The following is a 17,869-nucleotide window of genomic DNA, read 5'->3' as shown; positions in this document are numbered from 1 at the left end:
TTTCAGATTTTCACAACAATTGTTTCATCCAATCTCTTGATTAATATGTAGTTTTGATATATGAATTTTCAAATAGCCAATTATGATTATAGTGGCTATTGATGAAAACCATCCCACTAACTGTTACTGATCTATGGCACAAAGCTGCATGGCAATTTGCTGGTGATTGATGGCTTCATTTAATCTCATTTCGAAACATGAAAGGGAGTGGAGAGAGCGCTGCATCATGAAGTCGGAAGCGAGCCCATCCTTTAAGCAGTTATCGATGCAAAACATGAGCTTCCTCGATTTTTCTGTTCTGTCACAACAAATCAAGGGATCAATCAGTGCACAGTTAGATTTACATAACGCTGTTTATATCAAAGAGATTAAACTTTGTACAAGCTGGAGATCGGTTTAGAGTCATCTTCCAGGAAGTGTAAGAAAACACATGGCTGAGTTTCATCAAAAGAAATCTGTTTCCTGATCAGACTTTGGTGTGGTGTACGACAATTTTAGAGATGATGTTCATTGGTGGGGAAGTGTTTCAGCTGCCTGATAATATGGTCAGAAACATTTTCTGGTTGCCATGTATCACTGCTTATCTGAAAGAGCATAAAAGAAAAACAAAACACAAAAACAAAAAACAGCGATATCACTAAAGAAATCCTAAAACAGCATCTTTCTAAATGGCTCTATCTCAAGGATGGGAATAAAAAAACACACAGATAAAGGAGTGTGATTGGTTTTCTTGGGTTTTTTTCATTATAAATTCTACACAGCTGGAACAAAATAAAAAGATACATCAACACACCACAGAGGTCACAACAGTGTACCACAAAATATACAGTATACAGTACAGAGAGAGAAGTAAAGCAGAGACTGAGAATATCAAGAGACTGAGAATATCTCCAAAAAAGACACCTAAATTTAAAATTTCTCTCTTCTCTCAGCAAATGGAAAATCACGGGAAAATGAAAACTCAGTAGTTGCAAAATTAAGAACCCCCTTTCTAAAAAGAAAACAACCTGTATACCACAATATATCTCATATAAAACATTCAAAACAAAAAATAAAAAACAATGCTCCAAGTTCACTTATCTATCTTGCCTGCCATCACAGGTTTGCTAACAGTCAATATGGCAGGATCAGTAGATATTCATTAAAGAAAAAACAAAGCCTTGTGGGTGGATAGTGGTTTGAGGTGACCTTTTTAGAAGCAAAAAAAAAACAAACAAAAAATCAAGGCCATCATGGGTTCCAGTGTACAACAAAGTAAAAGGGCACGTCAACCCGCTATCAAACCTCTCTGGTCTGCCGACAGTGTTACAGGGAGGAAACAGCAATGCCAGTATTGCAAGCCTGAACACAGAAACACTCCTGATGTGACACTCAAAAACGCTTTCATTTGGTAAAAATAATAAAGGTACATCACATACTCCAACAATAATCCCGCTCCCTCCCACACTTTCCCTTCCCCGTTCCAGCTTGTATCAAACTAGAGTGAACCTGTGCCTGTGATTTCTCCTAACAGGTGAATCTGTGACTACTACACCGTAGCCCCTGAAAGTTCAATTTTGTTATCATGTGAAAACAACAACGCAGCGGGGCCACAGTTTGAGGTTGTCGCCCATTTCACAAGATTCCACCAATTTTACAGTGAAAGTTGATGATAATTGAGCTCTCTGAGTGGAACCACAGCATGCTGTGCCTGTGAGAGTGGTTTCATCACAGAGCAGGGGGACTCAAAGGCGGTGAGAGAGTCGGGGAAGAAATGATAGCAATTACAGTCCCAGGCCAGCAGCTTAGTAACCACAGACATTTGGAGCTCCACGTCATGCACAGTACCTCCTGCTCGATAAACGGGGTAATCAGTGTTTGAATTTACCAAGAAAACACGAGAGCAAAGGAAAACAAGTGAACAATTGGTAAACTAACATAATATACAAGTATGCTGGAAATGGCAAGAACAAATTTGTACATCCTAATAGCTTGCTTGTTCAGTGGCTTTTTAGCTGAATTTTAAAAGGCAAGCAATTGTAGCAAAGGGATTGACATTATTAATGCCTGGGCTGCTTCTACTGAAACCTAATTAGGGATATTGGGAAAAAAAATATATAGATAAACATTCACAGGTGGCAAAAATACAATAAAACAAATAGCACTGAAGCAAACAGGGCTTCTCTGAGCAGAAAATGTTACAGCCGTTTGTGCTAGACAGTGTGTTTAGGCATCAGATGTGAGCATAAATCATCACGTTTTACTGAGGTGAATAAAAGAGAATGGCAGCTTGTGATAATTGTGCCCAGCGTACCCAGCAGAGAGCAGAAAATTTAAGTGCAGACTCCAAGACAGAATAGATGTTCAGTGGTACACGTGCAGGCAAACACACAGTCACAAAAAGAAAAATAATTAAAAAGAAACACACAGTGGCTTAACGGCATTTTGTGTTTCATTTGGGGTAGATAAGAAGGATTCCGCCACTGTGTTTGGACTGCGTGAGCCGCACCTCACTGCTCAGCTCTACTCTGCAGTTGGAGTCAACCAGAGACATGATTGGAAAAATAAGGAGTTAGGATCAAAAGAAGCCATGATAATAATGTCATCCAGTGATTATGAGTCACATTATGATTCTGCACATGTTGGTTTTTAACCTGCGGGTAGCACAGGTGGATGGAGATGAAGCAAGTCAATCCAACAGGTGTACTCCAGGTTATAAAACAAGCATAGCGAATGCCAAACATGGTGTGCCACCCAGTGTCCCCAAACCAAACGCATATCCATGCTCCACGTCTTGTCGCCCCCCCCTCAGTGCTCCTCTAGTGTAGTAAATAAAAAATTAGCCCTGTTGTCTTCATATCAGTCGTCGTCCTTCCTTTCCTCTCTGTTGTTTGCCTTCCTCGACTCTGTTCATCACTGTCAGAGAGGAAACACAAGAACAACAACGTAAACATCACTAATGTGCCACCATCACTGTGACAAGAAAAATAAAATGATGATGAAATTAAAATATGCCCCAGAGCAAACAGAATAAAACATATTCTTTAATTTCATTACTAAATATCCCCACAACATATTCATTCACAGCTTATTTAACAGCTTGTCAAGTGCTGATTAACTGTAGGGTAAACGTTTGCATTAAGATTACAGCAGCAGCAGAGTAATGACAGTAATATTAACCTGAATCATAATCACATCATGAAGTGGTCAGAGTTGCTGAATGTTTTCATTGCATTTTCCTCATTTAACACATACAGTACATTACTCATTCACTGCTGGAGGCCATGAGATGCAAAGCATTCTGTCTCTGTGTGAAATGTGACCCTAATGTTAACCAAGCCTGTGCTCAAAGACGGGACAATATTATAATGAATTTATGTAACACGTTGTCATATTTTATTTAATGTCTTACAGTACAGTATGTGACAGCTGAGAGCTGACAGGAGATCGGGAGAGTTAGAACATTTAGTTAGTAGGAGTCAAGATGTACTGGTACTTTAGAATAACATTAATTCTGTCTGTGACTTGGCTTCCACCTTTCCGACGACAGCTTACAGGGTGATTTTTTTTTCTATTTTAACGGCGTCTGAAGAAAGAGACATGACTTGATAGCATTTGGACAAACGGGCTTTTGCATCTTCTTGTTATATCCATTTCAAAGGCAAAAAAAGTATCTGCAATCTCGCTGCAATGCTGAAATGTCACCCAATTTTCTGTCACCAGTTCCAAAAAAAAGAAAAGAAAAAAAAAATCACCTAAAACAAGGCTTGCTTAAACTGGCTTTTGCGATCACGTCAAATATGCTACTGCCATCAATTTCATGATGAAATGTTTAACATTTGTGGTGACATTCTCAGATGACTGCGTGCAGCTGTCGCCCTCCATCATCTGAGCTGCAGGGACAGCTTTCTCAAACCTGCTGTCTTTGAAACAAAACTGACTTTAGACACTCTGTCAGCCTGAGCGATGCGCCTGCAGATATTTCTGCTGACTGTAAAGATCGCGTTCGTGTCAAGCTGATTGCAATCTTTAAGTAAGTTGACGTCTACATGACTGTTCTCAGCCTTGTGGTGCAATAAATCAAGGGGACAAGCTATTACACAGCTAAGTCGCTATTGAACACTTGTACACCTCAAGATGATCTGAATGCATTTTGTGTAGCAACATAAATGCCACATCTGACTCAACCTTATTGTAAAAACATGCTTTTGCAAAAATTATTAGTTTCTCTCTGAGTCTGCACAGGCCTGGCCACAGGCAATAAAAAAAAGTATTTAAATGGGAGCCCTTTTTAAATGCGGAATGGCTTTGTTTCCAGCCACTGCACTGTCTTTAACAGCTCAAGTGTCCTTGACCTGTCCCTGCATGCTAATAGCCTCTAGTGTTGTGAGTCACAACTCATTAATGCGGAAAGAGAAAAAACCTCCTCTAAGCTGTTGGAATGAAAAATTCACAGGTTCTGTTGATGCCCTGTGATGATCATTAGCTGGAACGGACTGTTAAAAACACTGTTTCTAAAATTCAGTCATATAACCCATGAGCCTTTAGTCCCATCCTGTATCATTGGTCTGACCTGTTCTGTGGACGGTCTCTTGTTGAGGAGACCGGCCTCTTCATTGGCCTTGTCCGTCTTCATCTCCACTACAATGTCGTTGTTCACCTCTCCACCGGCCCTGCACGGAGAGTGGGGAAACAAACAAATACAAAAGAGTGAATGAGCTGTGTTGAATAGTGTTTCACTGCTACAGCTAATGACTGAAGCTTGCTGACCAATAGTGTGACCTTGACACAGTGTTTCTGACATAACAAATAATACTGGGCTGCTGTAGACGATCAATTTTTGTTAACACTCCTCCCAATTCATCCAATGAATACTCATTTTTAAAAGGTTTGCTTGTGCTTTGTTTGCTTTTCCTTTAACTGTCTCAAATCTACGATGCAATCAAACAGCTTTTCCAGCTAATTAATGAATCCTGACTAGAAAAAGACACATGTGAGAACAAACTTCTGAGGCGATAACCTTTTGAGGATTATTTTCTAACAGACTCTTTTTTCCCACAGCGTTTCACACTGCATACTGATTTGAAATCAGGCACAAAAATGATAAAAGTGAAGCTCAGATGTTAAGCTAATTGTCTTGGATGAATCAAGCTTTGAGACTGAATAAGCATGGTACCACCATTCATGATGACCTAAATAATTTACACTCACTTTACTAATGTACATCAGCTGTACTAGTAATAATATTTAAAGGGATAGTTCAACATTTTGACAAATTGGCCCATTGCCATAATCCCTGTAGTCATAGGAGTAGGTCCATTACCTTTAATTGGCGATGCAAGCTATTTTTTAGAACGGTGGAGCAGAGCCGCAAGCCACAAGCTCAGAGCTACGCTACAGAGGCTAATGGGATTTCTTGGTTTCCCTCATCAAACTCATCAAATACACAATCCAACAACTCCAAAACGCTCTCGTGGACAAGTTGTGACCTGCACATTCACCACGCTATGAGATAATAACATAACGTTACCAGACAGAGTTGTTTTCGAGGCAAATTCCTGCAAAACCACTGATGTGCATTCCTGTCAATTTGCCAAAATGTTGAACTATCCCTTTAAATGCAGAAATATGGCTTTTTGAGTGTTAGTGAAACCCATTATTTTGCTCAGCATTATGTAAACTAGCAGAAGAATTAAGACTATTGTCATAATGTAAAAGAAAGTGGCTCTGTCACAATATTTTATTGTGATATATGTGGAGAAATTCCCAACCAAGAGTGTCTTAATTACATCTAGTCATGTAAATGCATTTGTTCTATCTGTCCATTCATTTACTGTAACAAATCACAATATGCTTTTATTTTATGTTATATTTTTCATTTATTTTCTACCCATCGTTCCCTCCCCACCCATACTCACACTTCCTTCTTGCCCTTCTTGCTGCAGGGCAGCTTGTTCTTCTTGTTCAGGAAGTAGATGAGGGCCACCAGCAGCAGGAGCAGCAGAACACACACCACCACGGCTATCACCACGGCGCTGGAGCCTCCTTGCTGCTTGTCAGCTACAGTGGCGCCATGGAGGTACACATGGAGGGAGGGATGGAGGGGCAAATGGTGGGGTGGAGGGTTGGTAGGACAGTGGAGGGGGGAGAGAGGTTGGAGGGAGGTGTGGAGGGGGAGCGAGGGAGCGATCACAGTGGTGGAGGTGGGAAGAGGGTGTTTTTGATTTTGAAGGGGGAGTAGTAGGGACAGGGGCATTATGGGAAGTGTGGGGAGATGGGGGTGTTTGATTTGTGGGTCAGAAAAGATAGAGGAAGAGGAAGCAGAATGATTTCATTTGGGGTGTGATTGGAAGGAGAGATGAGGTGAGGGCAGAGAGCAAGGTGGAGAGGACAGGGAAGGGGACGGATGGGTGGGGTCCAGGTGAAGACAATGGGTGGATGGATTGATGGATGGGTGTGGAGAGGAAAAGGAGCGGGGGAGAGGAGTGGAATGTAGGATTAGACTAACTTTTGAATGCAATGACTGAAATGTGAGGGACCCAAAAACAGGGGCCTGGATACTCAGATAATATTGAACAGCTGACCGGAGCCAGAAAACAACATTGAACATACTCACCCATCCACCTACGCTTGTATTAGTATACTTGTGAGGACAAATGTGAAAATAGATATTTCTCTACATGAAGTATAACATAACTATATTATTTTAGTTTCAAAGGCCAGTATTTATATTATACTACAGATAACAGACGCTAGTAATCCAGTTAGAAAATGTTTTTCTAACTGGATGGCTTGTGTCCTTAAAATAACATTTTGACATTTTGGAAAATATGCTAAGTTGCTTTTTCGCCAGGGGTAGTTTGAGAAGATTAATACCTCTGTCATATTTATGATGAGGCTTGAGCCAGGAAAAGGTTAGCTTAGTTTAAAAGAACAGCTGGAGTCAAGGCGAAACAGAAAGCCAGGATATGTTCACACACCAGAACCTCTAAAGTTCATCATTAACATGGTGTATGTTATTTGTTTAATAGTTATACAGGGTGTCATGTCATTGACTGTTTCTTGGCTGGAAGGAGCGACTTCCTGGAGCCTCGAGTGGTTGCCTGGCTACCTCACAGTGACAGCAGGGACAATGTCAAACTACTCTTTTAAAACAGTGCATACTCTGTATTTAACAGGGAACAGAGACAAAATTTTAATGTGAATTTGAAAACATCTTCCCCTCTGGACTGTGCTCTGAGGTGTCCTACAAATACATAATGAATGAATAGATAGAGAGATGGTTCCTCCCGGTCTGGCCTATTATATCTAGGCACCTGAAAACACTTCTCTGTAAATCTAGAAAGTGACCCAATGATCGACAGGACATATTCAGTTTAAGGCTACAGTCACATCTTGTCATAACAGATTAAAAATAAATAAATAATTAAAAGAACATTTGACACTGTTATAGAGCTGTACTGTGAGTAGTCGACTCTCCCATAGAGGTTAAATGATTAGCCGATTACTTTGGCAACTGACTGAAGTAAGTTGTTCCATCAAAAATTCCCGATCCGAAACTTTCCCGATTCACTCCCTCAGTGGTCAGGATTTATTGTTTTGTTTTGTCCTGTCAGTCATTTTGGAACAAATACAAAAATAACTGATAAAATATAAAACAATCTGTCCTCACAAGTACAGTAATACAAGTACACAAGCACAATAGATCTTGTAAACACAAATACACTAACCTGTGTTTGCACACAGACATCAATACACACAGCGACTCACAGGTCTAGACGCACGCACACCATATACATGTCAGTAGGGTTTGCCATACAGACCTGACGTAAGCACAGGGTTTCCAGTGAGCAGCACTTTGAGAGAAAAAGAGTTTCTCAGTCCCATAGCAAAGCAAAGCAAGAAGCACAGCACACACACAAACACACGCACACACACACAAAAGCTAAGGGCATACTCAGTTCTACACACATCAACCCGGCGGGTGGTTACAATGAAAGGGAAAAGCCAGAAACAAGACGTCAGTCGGAAAGAAGAGGAGACCACAAGGCAGACACAGTGAAGAAACAAAGAGAGGAAAGGGAGGAATAGAATAGAATAGAATCCTTTATTGTCCCCAAGGGGCCACAAAAAGTTGTAGTAGCATCCACAAAATATAGGACAGACATCATACAAAGGTGACGAGAGAAGAAGAATAACAATATACAATATCCACAGTGTTCGGTAGCAAGAGGGCAAATATACAAGATTACAGTACAGCAGAGGGAGTAGTGTGAGTGAGTGAGTGAGTGAGTGAGTGAATGAGTGTGTGTGTGTGTGAGAGAGTACGTGTATGTGTTTGCGTATGTCTGTCAGTGTGTGTGTGTGTGTGTGTGTGTGTATGTGATGGAGGGGCCGGGGCTAGGGGAGATGAATGGAGGAGGGGAGGGTCTAAATTACAGGGACTGGACAACAAAGAGTCCTGAGAGAAGGAGGGGGAAGAGGAGGAGGAGGAGGGAGAAGGCTCTACCTCTGTCGGCCGTGTTGTCAATTGCTGGAAAAGAGGAAAAGAAGAAGAGGAAAGCAGCTAAGTTTTATATGTAAAGTCATTTCTAGGGTCATTTCAGTGATTTCTTCCCTGAAGTACAAGCTTATTTTACAGAATCAAGTTTTTAGGACAAACACCATTTAATCTCAGTCAAAGCTCAAAAAGCTGCTATGGAGAGAAACATGAAGACAAAGAGTAACTAGCAGCATCATCGCTGCTGTCATCTCCTGACACTAACCTCTTGCGAGAGATACCGGCAAGACCTTGCTATCAGTTCCAAACTCGTTAGAGACCTCGCAGGTCACCCCGGTCTTCATGACATCGGCTGTGGCTTTCAGGGTCACGGTGCTCACCACCTTGTTATCTTCCACTGATACCGACTGGCAGGAGCCAAGGAATGAGGGAAGAGAGGGAAAGGGGAAAGAAAACATGAATTCTTTCATATTCTTGCATCATTTCCTACCTGTATTTTGATTTTTCTTGATGCAGTTCCCTTTTTTTGCTCCATAAATTATTTTCCTAACACTGTGCACAGTCTTATGAGGTTTTACTTAATTTTTTCTCCCTTTTGAGGCCAGCACCTTTTTAATTGGATGTGCGTGACCTTTCTACTTTTTGTACTTAATTTTTTCTTCCCATTATTTTTCACTGATACAACCGAACGTGCTAATAAAAAGGGTGTTACGCAATTTTATATCTCTCTTGTCTTTGATCATACAAATATCACTATTTGCCTCTAAAATGATCCACATTTTCTGAGGATCATTAATTTTTCATCTCATTTTTAAACTTTATTTTCTTCAATATCTCACTCATGAAACTGCATTCCCACCGTAAATTTTTTAGTGCTGCTTCGTATGGGATTTTCTTTTCAACATAATCATATCAATGTGAAATAAAATAATTAAATATTACTGATAGCCCCGTGAGCCGTTTCTCCCTTGCCTTTCTCCATTGCTTTTGAAGTTCAACATTTGCCAGTTTTTCAAGGAGAAGATCTTAAGATGTAATGAAAAATGAATCATGCTTCAAACTTCTTGACCCAAATGAAAACACTTATAGTGATAGCTCGGTGTGTTTGGTATACATCTTCACTTCTGTTGCTAGTTTTACATATCATTCCGTTCAGGAAAGTATTAATGACTTCTTTTTCTGGTCTGGGATCTGTTTTCACATATGTACCTCTTTTCCTTGGGGCTTCCAGGTGAACTGAGGGGCAGGGGAGCCGAAGGCCGCACACTTCACGGTCACCATGTCTCCTTCCTTCCCCACCTCTGCGAGAGCCGGAGTATCAATCATGGGCTTTCCTGGAGGGAGAAAGTCGTGAGTAAACAATTGGAACTTTTTTTTTTTTAAAACAGTGCAGCACGTACACACACACACACGCACAGTTACTAATCTGGTTACATCCCATTTGGAATACTAATCAACGACCAGGAAGTGACACTACCTCTTAACTGCTTCCACCAACTTTACTCCTTCCTCTGATCAAATCTCTTAAATAAACTCATGTTTATAATGGAGTATCCTCACAAGCCAAGATATAACATTGATATTATTGATTGCTTATATTGTTTTTATTTATTTTGAAGTTTGTGTGTGTCTATGTATATACAGTATGACTGTAGGTTACCTTTGACAGTGAGGCTGACACTAGCCTCCGCTGTCAGCCCTGGCACAGATGGAACGGCTCCAATACACATGTACTCTCCGGCTTTATCATAGGAAACATCTTGTATTGACAGAGTGCCGTCCTGTGAGAGGACCTCGGAGCCCTGGAGGAACACAAACACACCCAAATAAAACCAACTGGACCCACACAACTGTTCTCTGTGTGTGAATGTGAGAGTAAAACAGCACTGTGAATATCTCATTTGCAGGCATGCCGCTATGCTGGGAAAGCAGCAGAAAAACCTTCACACACGCACAAGCTCTTCCTAAGTGGAGTGATAATGGATCAAAGCAAGTCCTCCATGATGAACCTGTCTCATGCAATTCTCCTCAACTTCTTCTCATAGGAATCTTCTTCTTTCTAAGAACAACCATGTTCTCTTCCCAGGAAACGGGCGGTTGGTGAGTTTCCCTCGCACCCAGGAGACACAACAGACAGACAGGCTACAACAACAAGCCTGACACTGGTAGAATACTCTGCACATAACAAATGCAGGAGCTGGCACGAATACCAAAATACTGATGGTATCATGTTGGTTTGTGGTTTTGCTGTAACAAAAATGTCTCAAACATGCTGCACACATTTTTCTTTGGTATGTTAACTGTGTGAAATTTTGAAAATCCTTAAGATATTCTTCTCTTTGCCTGTTGCACACAGAATATGCAAAGTCCAAATGGTTTTAATATCTATCACACAAACTGGCCATTGACAGTCCAGAAGCTTTACACTTGACCTCAGACAGTTTGAAATCACATTAGATGAAGACCGTAAAACTAAAAAATATATAAGACATGTTGAATAGGTCCTATATGAGTCCAACTTATTTCAAACCATCTAAGCCATGCTTAGGATTTACAGAGTTACATGCTTAATTACATTAGATGTCATTAGAGACGTGTAGCATGTGCTACTGTTTCCTTTTTCCACTTCACCAAACAGGACACTGTCGACCACTGCCGACTCTCCAGCTGTTGCAACTGGCCATAACACAATACAGCCAGTGTAGTGGGGCCACAACTGTCTTTAAGGGGAGCCCTGCTTAAGAACTAAAGGCTCCAGTGTTGAGTGGCAGCTGCACACGAAACTACTTTTGTGTCACATTGAAATGTTGTCTGAAGAAAAGCACTGGAAAGAGTTCAAAAAGCTCAAACCAAAGCTGAAGCAAAGGACTGAATTCCAGTTGAACTCTTATCTGGGAATGCTCAGAACAAATTCTGTGAAGTGATGAGGAAAAAAGCAAAGTCCTGCATTCTCAGAAATACCCCAGTTTTCCATAAAAGGGACAGGAGATAGGAAGGGAGGTTGAGACAGTGATGCAGCACACCTTTTTCCACTGGACAGTGTGCTGACCGGAGGCCTTGGTCTTACACTGCCATTCCACCTTGTCTCCGAGCTTGACGACTTGAGGTTCGGCTGGGGTCACGCTCACCGGGTCGATGTCTGACAGACAAAATGAAAAGAGATTGAGAGAAAGGGAAGAAGACACAAGTAACCTGAGGCTTTATATACATTCAAAATGGGTTAAAGAAGTGCCACTTAAAATCAAAAAGCTTCTCCTTGCTTAAACAAGCATGTAATAAGGCTCTTAGTACAACCGTACTAAGCAGAATATTTAATTTTTTTGTAAGTACAAAGCTAATGCACTTACTCTGAAGCTGAGCCCATTTTGAAGCCCAAGTTAAGCCTCTTCCATGCTATTTCTAGGCTATCTCCCCTTAATGTGTGTGATAAGATCAAATTAGGTAGTGTGGTTGGGATAACATTAAAGTACCAGATGAACTGTGAAAAATTGAATTGGATATCGGCCAGCTGAAAGGATTCCATTAAAGCTCATTCTGTTTCAACCCTTTTAATTCTATGATGTACTGATGAAAAGAACACCCTTACTGAGAGGGCTAACCTGCGCAGACGGGAGGTGAATTATCTGTTTTTACTTAATTCTGCAATTTTGTGTGCGTGCGCGTCTCTTGTGTTTTTGTCTCCGGCTTCACTCACAGTTGACAGTGAGGGTGATTGTTCCACTCAGGTCGGCATCCAGGTTGTCGTAATCCAAGCCTGAGCACGTGTAGACGCCAGAGTCTGTGCGCTTGACAGATTTCAACGTCAGGAGACCATTCACACCGAGGATGTTTGCTCCCTAGAGGTTGAAGGGCGGGGGACAGGACGAAAGAGACATTGGGTAAAGACTGGATGTGACGGTTGGGGTACACAGTTACGCTAAACAAACACACAACACAATTCTCTCTGTCTAACACACATGAAAAGCACACGTACGTCTTTAGTGAACTCAAACTCAGGCTGAGGGTTTCCGTCAGTCTCACACTTCATGGTGACAGTATCGCCCTCTTTGACCTGATCGGCGTTTTCAAGGGAAAAGGTCGCTTTCTCAGATGGATCTGGACAGACAAAGACGGACATGGAACAGGTGAGTATTCCTCTTTTGGATACATTTACACTGTTTACACTGTACAGTACGTATATCATCAATCACAGATGCGCAATGCATTCCAGAACGGATGTTTTACTTGAGCAGGGCCTCCTCTTTTCCTCCTCTCATTATTCTTACGTTGACAATCAAAATCCACTGTAGCATTAAAAATGAAATTGGACCGGAGAGTAAATGAGCTATCATTCCATGAAGAGCTGCAGCCAAATGTTTTCATTGTTCTTTTATTATTTATTATTTGATTAGTCTTCTTTGTTTCGATTTCTATAAAAACTCAAAATAATGAAACATATTTTGACATGTGAGAATTTGGAGCCAGCAAATGTTTGGCATTTTTGCTTGGTGATTAAAAGAACCAACTGCAAAAATAACAGATGCAAGATGCAGCAAGTAAAATGATGATGGCAGACAGAGAGGGAATTACACAAGGATAATGTCTGGATGGTGGTAGACACAGAACCTAAAGTGTATCCAAGCAAATTTCCATCAGTAGAATTTCATGATACTGTATTCAACATAATATTTCATTGAAAACTGGTGTAATTATTAAACGGCCCCATAATTTACAAATGTAGTGTGGGAATAAAGGTTGAATTTAATTTATACAAACTGTCCCAACTTCATTACTCATGTGTATGTATGTGTGGATACACTTTAGGCACCCCTGCTTGAAGACCCCCGTCATACAGTATATTCACTGGTTGTGTAACACCCCACCCCACCAGTCCTGCCCGCATCCCTGCTCTCCACTCACAGTTGAGGTTGATGGTGATGGTGTCGGACTTCTTCTGTTTGATCTGGTCCGCTGGCATGCTGTACTCCACGGTGCACTGGAACACAGAGTCCTTGTCGGCTTTGGTGGGCTGCATGTACAGGGCGCTCTTGATGGTGAAGAGTCCCGAGGCCTCCTTCACCACCGAGGGAATCATGTAGGTCTCTGGCAAAGGAGGGGGATGGAGGAGGGGAAAACAAGATGAATTCCTCTGCACAGTACAGGAGATAAGACTATGTTTTCTATGTTTTCTGTTCAAAGGACACATACTCTCTTTCCTGTCCTTGACCTCAGGTAGGGGCTGGTCATCTTTGAACCAGATAATCCTAGGCTGGGGATGTCCGTTCATCGTCACACATGTGCCAATCTAAAACACATGGACAAAATGCAGCAAGGGTGAAAGATTAGCGACTGAAAATATAGATATTTATTGTTTCCACAACAGCAGGGAATGTGCAAACACACACACATACACACACACACACCTCAGAGCTGGTGGTCTGCCCCACAGAAATGGCCTGACTCGACGGTCTTGTAAGTTCTGGCTTCTCAGGAGCAACTGAGACAGAAAAAAGGGAGGAGAAGAAATGATCATTATATCATTATGATTCACAGGGGGAAAATCGTAAAAATGAACACGGGCACACACACCGCACTCTTATGTGCAGTTCAGGTCACATGCCTGGTGACCTTATTAATTAAGTCGAGTAGTAAATAACTGCCACATATGACTCCCCTGTGACCTGCTTCACATGAGCTGATAAGGGTCGAATCCCAAAAAAACAAAAATAACCAAACACACCCCTCCCCTTCTCTGGATCACACACAACCGCTGGTTCCCTCTTCTCTATTCCCTAACTCACTTCACATGCACATGCAAGGTCATCTTATCACTGCCTGCAGCTGTCGCCGTCTTATAAAAATAAACAGTAGATGGGTATTTCACTCTCTGTCTCACTAGATCAATTCTTTGTTTTCATTTTTTTCGTTACACCGCTCCCAAAACTGGTGTAGTATCTTTTTTAAGCCATTCCCTTCCCACATACTGTGCTGTGTAGGCTGCAATATATAATCACAGTTGGTTAAAGGCACAGTGAGAACAGCATAATATTCAAAAGTAGGTTTCCTCACCATGAACACACTCAGTCTCTTATATTTAGCCTGAATATGTCTTTAGCCTAAATTGAGATTTTTTTTTAGATGTTTAGAGAATCAAGAGCACAGAGTACAGTGGAAGTAGGGTTGTTTTTATTCAGTTAAAGCGTGCTTTCGCTCAGCAAGCACACTGTTTACTCTGTACTGTAAGCCTCTAGGAGGGGAGAGAGAGATAGAGAAACCAGGCTATCACTGCTGTGGTTCACCCCTCAGGAGACCTCATAACTCAGTCCTATTAAGTTAAGGCAGGACAGACACACTATAATTCATCCCCCAATGAGTAAAGTGTTGTGAATGTGGTGGATGGAGAATAATTGCTGTTTTGTAAGACGGGCTCTTGTCTTACAACTGTGGGCATTAAGTGCATCTTAAAGGGCTTTTGTCAAATAGCACTTCATTGAGGCATTGTCAAACATTGAATGCCTCATTCACAATTAATAGCTTATTTTATGAGACTGCTTAGAATCTCAGTGCTTCTGAGTGCATCAATGTTAATGGTTAACTTGTAGCATCAAAAGGCTGTTTTGCTATTCTCACAAAACAAGTGCATTGATCACTCAAATGAATCGCAGTCATTTTGGTACGACCGGCTAAATGCTAAAAGTATGATTGATGTCAGTTTAGGGTTTGCTATGAGAGAGGCAAGGACACAGTGAGCTGCACCAGGGTCAGCCCTCAACGCCTTGTGGATAAATCTGGACTGTTATTAAGGTGATATATATGAGACATGACAGGTGTGATTGAACTATTCATCAATTGTGTCAAGAGTGATTAGATTGTGGTTAATTGACCTCTGGGGAACTTATCAAAGGAAACTGAGAACACTCAGCATTGGGAAAAAGCTTCTCAAGATGGAAAAAGTGTGAGCTAAAGTCTATTCTATTCCTGACCGCTGTAAACAATCGTGACAAATCATTCTTTATGATAATGCATTTCTGTTTAAAGGTTTCACATTGAGCTGCTTTGATCATGTGTGAAATGCAATAAGCAAAATGCATCACATGCATTAGGTACAATTAATCTACTTCTAAATCAAAGTATGCGTGAACACACACACACAGATCTAATTAAAGCCATAAACCTTCAGTGGCAGTGAAAAACCAAGTCATAAATTCCACACATCAACAAGTGACGAGAAAGTGTGCGTGTCTGACGGGGGTGGGAGTCTCTTTTAAAAGGTCAAGCAGGTCATGTCGAGGTCATATTAAAAGGCCAAAGTGCACTGGCTGACTCACAGAAGACTTTGACCATAGTGGTGGCATCGCCGACCCCAGCCAGACCGCTGTTGACTTGGCAGACGAAGGGGAGCTCATCGGAGGGCTCGGTGGATGAGATGGTCAAGGTGAAGTCCTCTTCAATAGTGACCCGGCCAGTCAGAGGGGTGCCCTCGTCACTTCCTGCGTCACCTGGGGAACGGAAGGCCACGCGCCTCCTGGTTCCCTGCTCCTCCTACATGGTCAAACAGAGAGACAAAGATGGGCATAAATAAAACCACAAATACAATTTTTGAAAGTGCTTTTATTTATTTTTTTTTAACATAAACTTATTTTTCTATCAATATTCAAATTTGGTGGCAGATTAGTACTTGGAAATTACTTACAATGTACCACTCAACAATGGGGTTGCTTCCTGGTGACACCGTAAATGTGCAGGGCAGTTTGGCAGTCTGTCCTTTTAACACTTCAATTTTAGGAGCCACCGTCACGGTCACGGCCTCAATGCATACTGTAGAGAAAAAAGATAACAACATATGGAAGTAATTAATATCAAATCAAGTCAAGTCACTTTTATTTATACAGCCCACAATCACAAATCTATGTAGACACGGGGAATTCCCCATCTACCATTAAGATAATATCCTCCATATCTACTATATTGGCTGCCACTCACAAAACCTTATGATAGTTAAATAGGAACAATACACAATGAAATGAATTGGAAGAGTATAAGATGACACATATAAGGGACTTTTGCATTTGTGCTGACTGCTGACAGTTAACTTCAGACCCGTTCACTGCCTCTTGAAGAAGGACAGGAGGAAATGAGGTTACACGGAGGGAAGAAGGAAAGACAAATAATAAAACCACAATGACTACAACTTGTCTCCGTCTTATTAGATTGAAAGTCTGCGTGTTTGTTTAATACCCTCAGGGCTTCGGAGTGTTCAAACACTGTTACGAGAACCGGGGACAGCTGCATGGCGTCCATGAGGGACATTATCAGCGCTGCAGCACGCCTTTTCCTGCAACGCCCTGGGCAGTTCGTACCCATCACTTGTCGCGCACGCTTTGCATACACCAGCAGCAACAGGAAACTGGGGTGTGTGATTACCCCATGCTTTTTAGACATGGTTCCTCCCGCTGTGGAACCACATGTACACAAGAAAACATTCATGCATCCGATGTACGCACACGCACACACACCCACACACACACCCACACACAATGCAGTAAAAAGATACGCAGCTGTAAGGCTCCAGGAGATGACAACTGACACTTGGTCAATGCCAGAAGGACGGACCACACATGCATGGAAATACACAGGCCTTTACTGTACCTCACCCCAGACACAGATACACAAAACCTATACAGAAAAAAATCCTAATCGGAAAGTACAGTTGCAATATATTAGAGTAAAGTTAAATTACTCAAAACCTACTTTATTATACTATTTCCAATGAGAACAGAAAGTCTAAGTAAAAAAATATATGAGCTTCCACAGGAACTTGTCAAACCACTCCTGAAGCAAAATCCACTTTTGTTAAATATAAACTGAACATAGACTACAGCATGCCCTTTGCAAAGGCAACAAGCTACAAGTATTGTGTATTTCCTTAAAGGCAGCAGCAGCAAAAACTTTTAAGCGATCCCTAAGGGAGGCTAGAAGGCCCTTGTGACTGACACTGTCCGGGTTCTCCATTGAATAGAGGCATTAGGATGCACACAGTGTCCTAGATCTCAATGGGAGAGTGTGCAGCTCGGGCACAGCAACTTGACCAGTTCCTGTGGGGATGGGGAACATTGTTCTCTAAACTCTTAGCTGTGGACAAACAACATGACATTGAGATTATATTACAGGAGAGCAGAGGGAAGGATGGAGAGCTGGAGGAAGGGAGGGGGCTCCATTTCTGCTAATGAAGTAGATGCAGCACATACAGCGTCATAAATCGTAAGGTGCTTTGACACCAAGGGGGCAGTTGTGGGTCTGAGAAGTGAAGCTCACTTCCGCGTTCAAAAAACTGCAATCCCCCCGGCTTCCTCTGGGGGCTGGTGTCAGAAGGGAGCATTCCCCATAGACCCCCATGTTAAAATCGCCGAT

General features: G+C 41.7%; 1 protein-coding gene across 4 annotated transcripts in view; it reads right to left on the bottom strand.

The window, feature by feature from the left end:
• Positions 1-711: 711 nt before the first annotated feature.
• The window catches only part of bcam (basal cell adhesion molecule (Lutheran blood group)), a 49,691-nt gene continuing 32,533 nt past the window's right edge, over positions 712-17,869 (bottom strand). Inside the window, exons 2-17 of one of the 4 annotated variants that reach the window (XM_085801131.1) lie at positions 16,152-16,276; positions 15,787-16,000; positions 13,882-13,955; positions 13,667-13,763; positions 13,379-13,561; positions 12,453-12,574; positions 12,174-12,315; positions 11,503-11,618; positions 10,140-10,281; positions 9,689-9,813; positions 8,745-8,886; positions 8,489-8,512; positions 7,803-7,835; positions 5,898-6,039; positions 4,553-4,652; positions 712-2,895 (exon numbers count right to left, since the gene is read on the bottom strand). In XM_085801131.1, the coding sequence (XP_085657257.1) occupies positions 2,893-2,895; positions 4,553-4,652; positions 5,898-6,039; positions 7,803-7,835; positions 8,489-8,512; positions 8,745-8,886; positions 9,689-9,813; positions 10,140-10,281; positions 11,503-11,618; positions 12,174-12,315; positions 12,453-12,574; positions 13,379-13,561; positions 13,667-13,763; positions 13,882-13,955; positions 15,787-16,000; positions 16,152-16,276 (1,784 nt within the window). In that variant the 3' untranslated portion in view covers positions 712-2,892. Of the gene's footprint in view, positions 2,896-4,552; positions 4,653-5,897; positions 6,040-7,802; positions 7,836-8,067; positions 8,247-8,284; positions 8,513-8,744; positions 8,887-9,688; positions 9,814-10,139; positions 10,282-11,502; positions 11,619-12,173; positions 12,316-12,452; positions 12,575-13,378; positions 13,562-13,666; positions 13,764-13,881; positions 13,956-15,786; positions 16,001-16,151; positions 16,277-17,869 lie in introns of those variants that run through there. The other 3 variants (XM_085801132.1, XM_085801133.1, XR_015037822.1) reach the window with 3 other exon arrangements.

Source organism: Trachurus japonicus, chromosome 16 (genome assembly GCF_045865225.1).
Source record: "Trachurus japonicus isolate A0001 chromosome 16, Traja_1.0".
In the NCBI taxonomy this organism is placed as follows: domain Eukaryota; kingdom Metazoa; phylum Chordata; class Actinopteri; order Carangiformes; family Carangidae; genus Trachurus; species Trachurus japonicus.
This window is presented reverse-complemented; position numbering and strand designations above follow the sequence as displayed.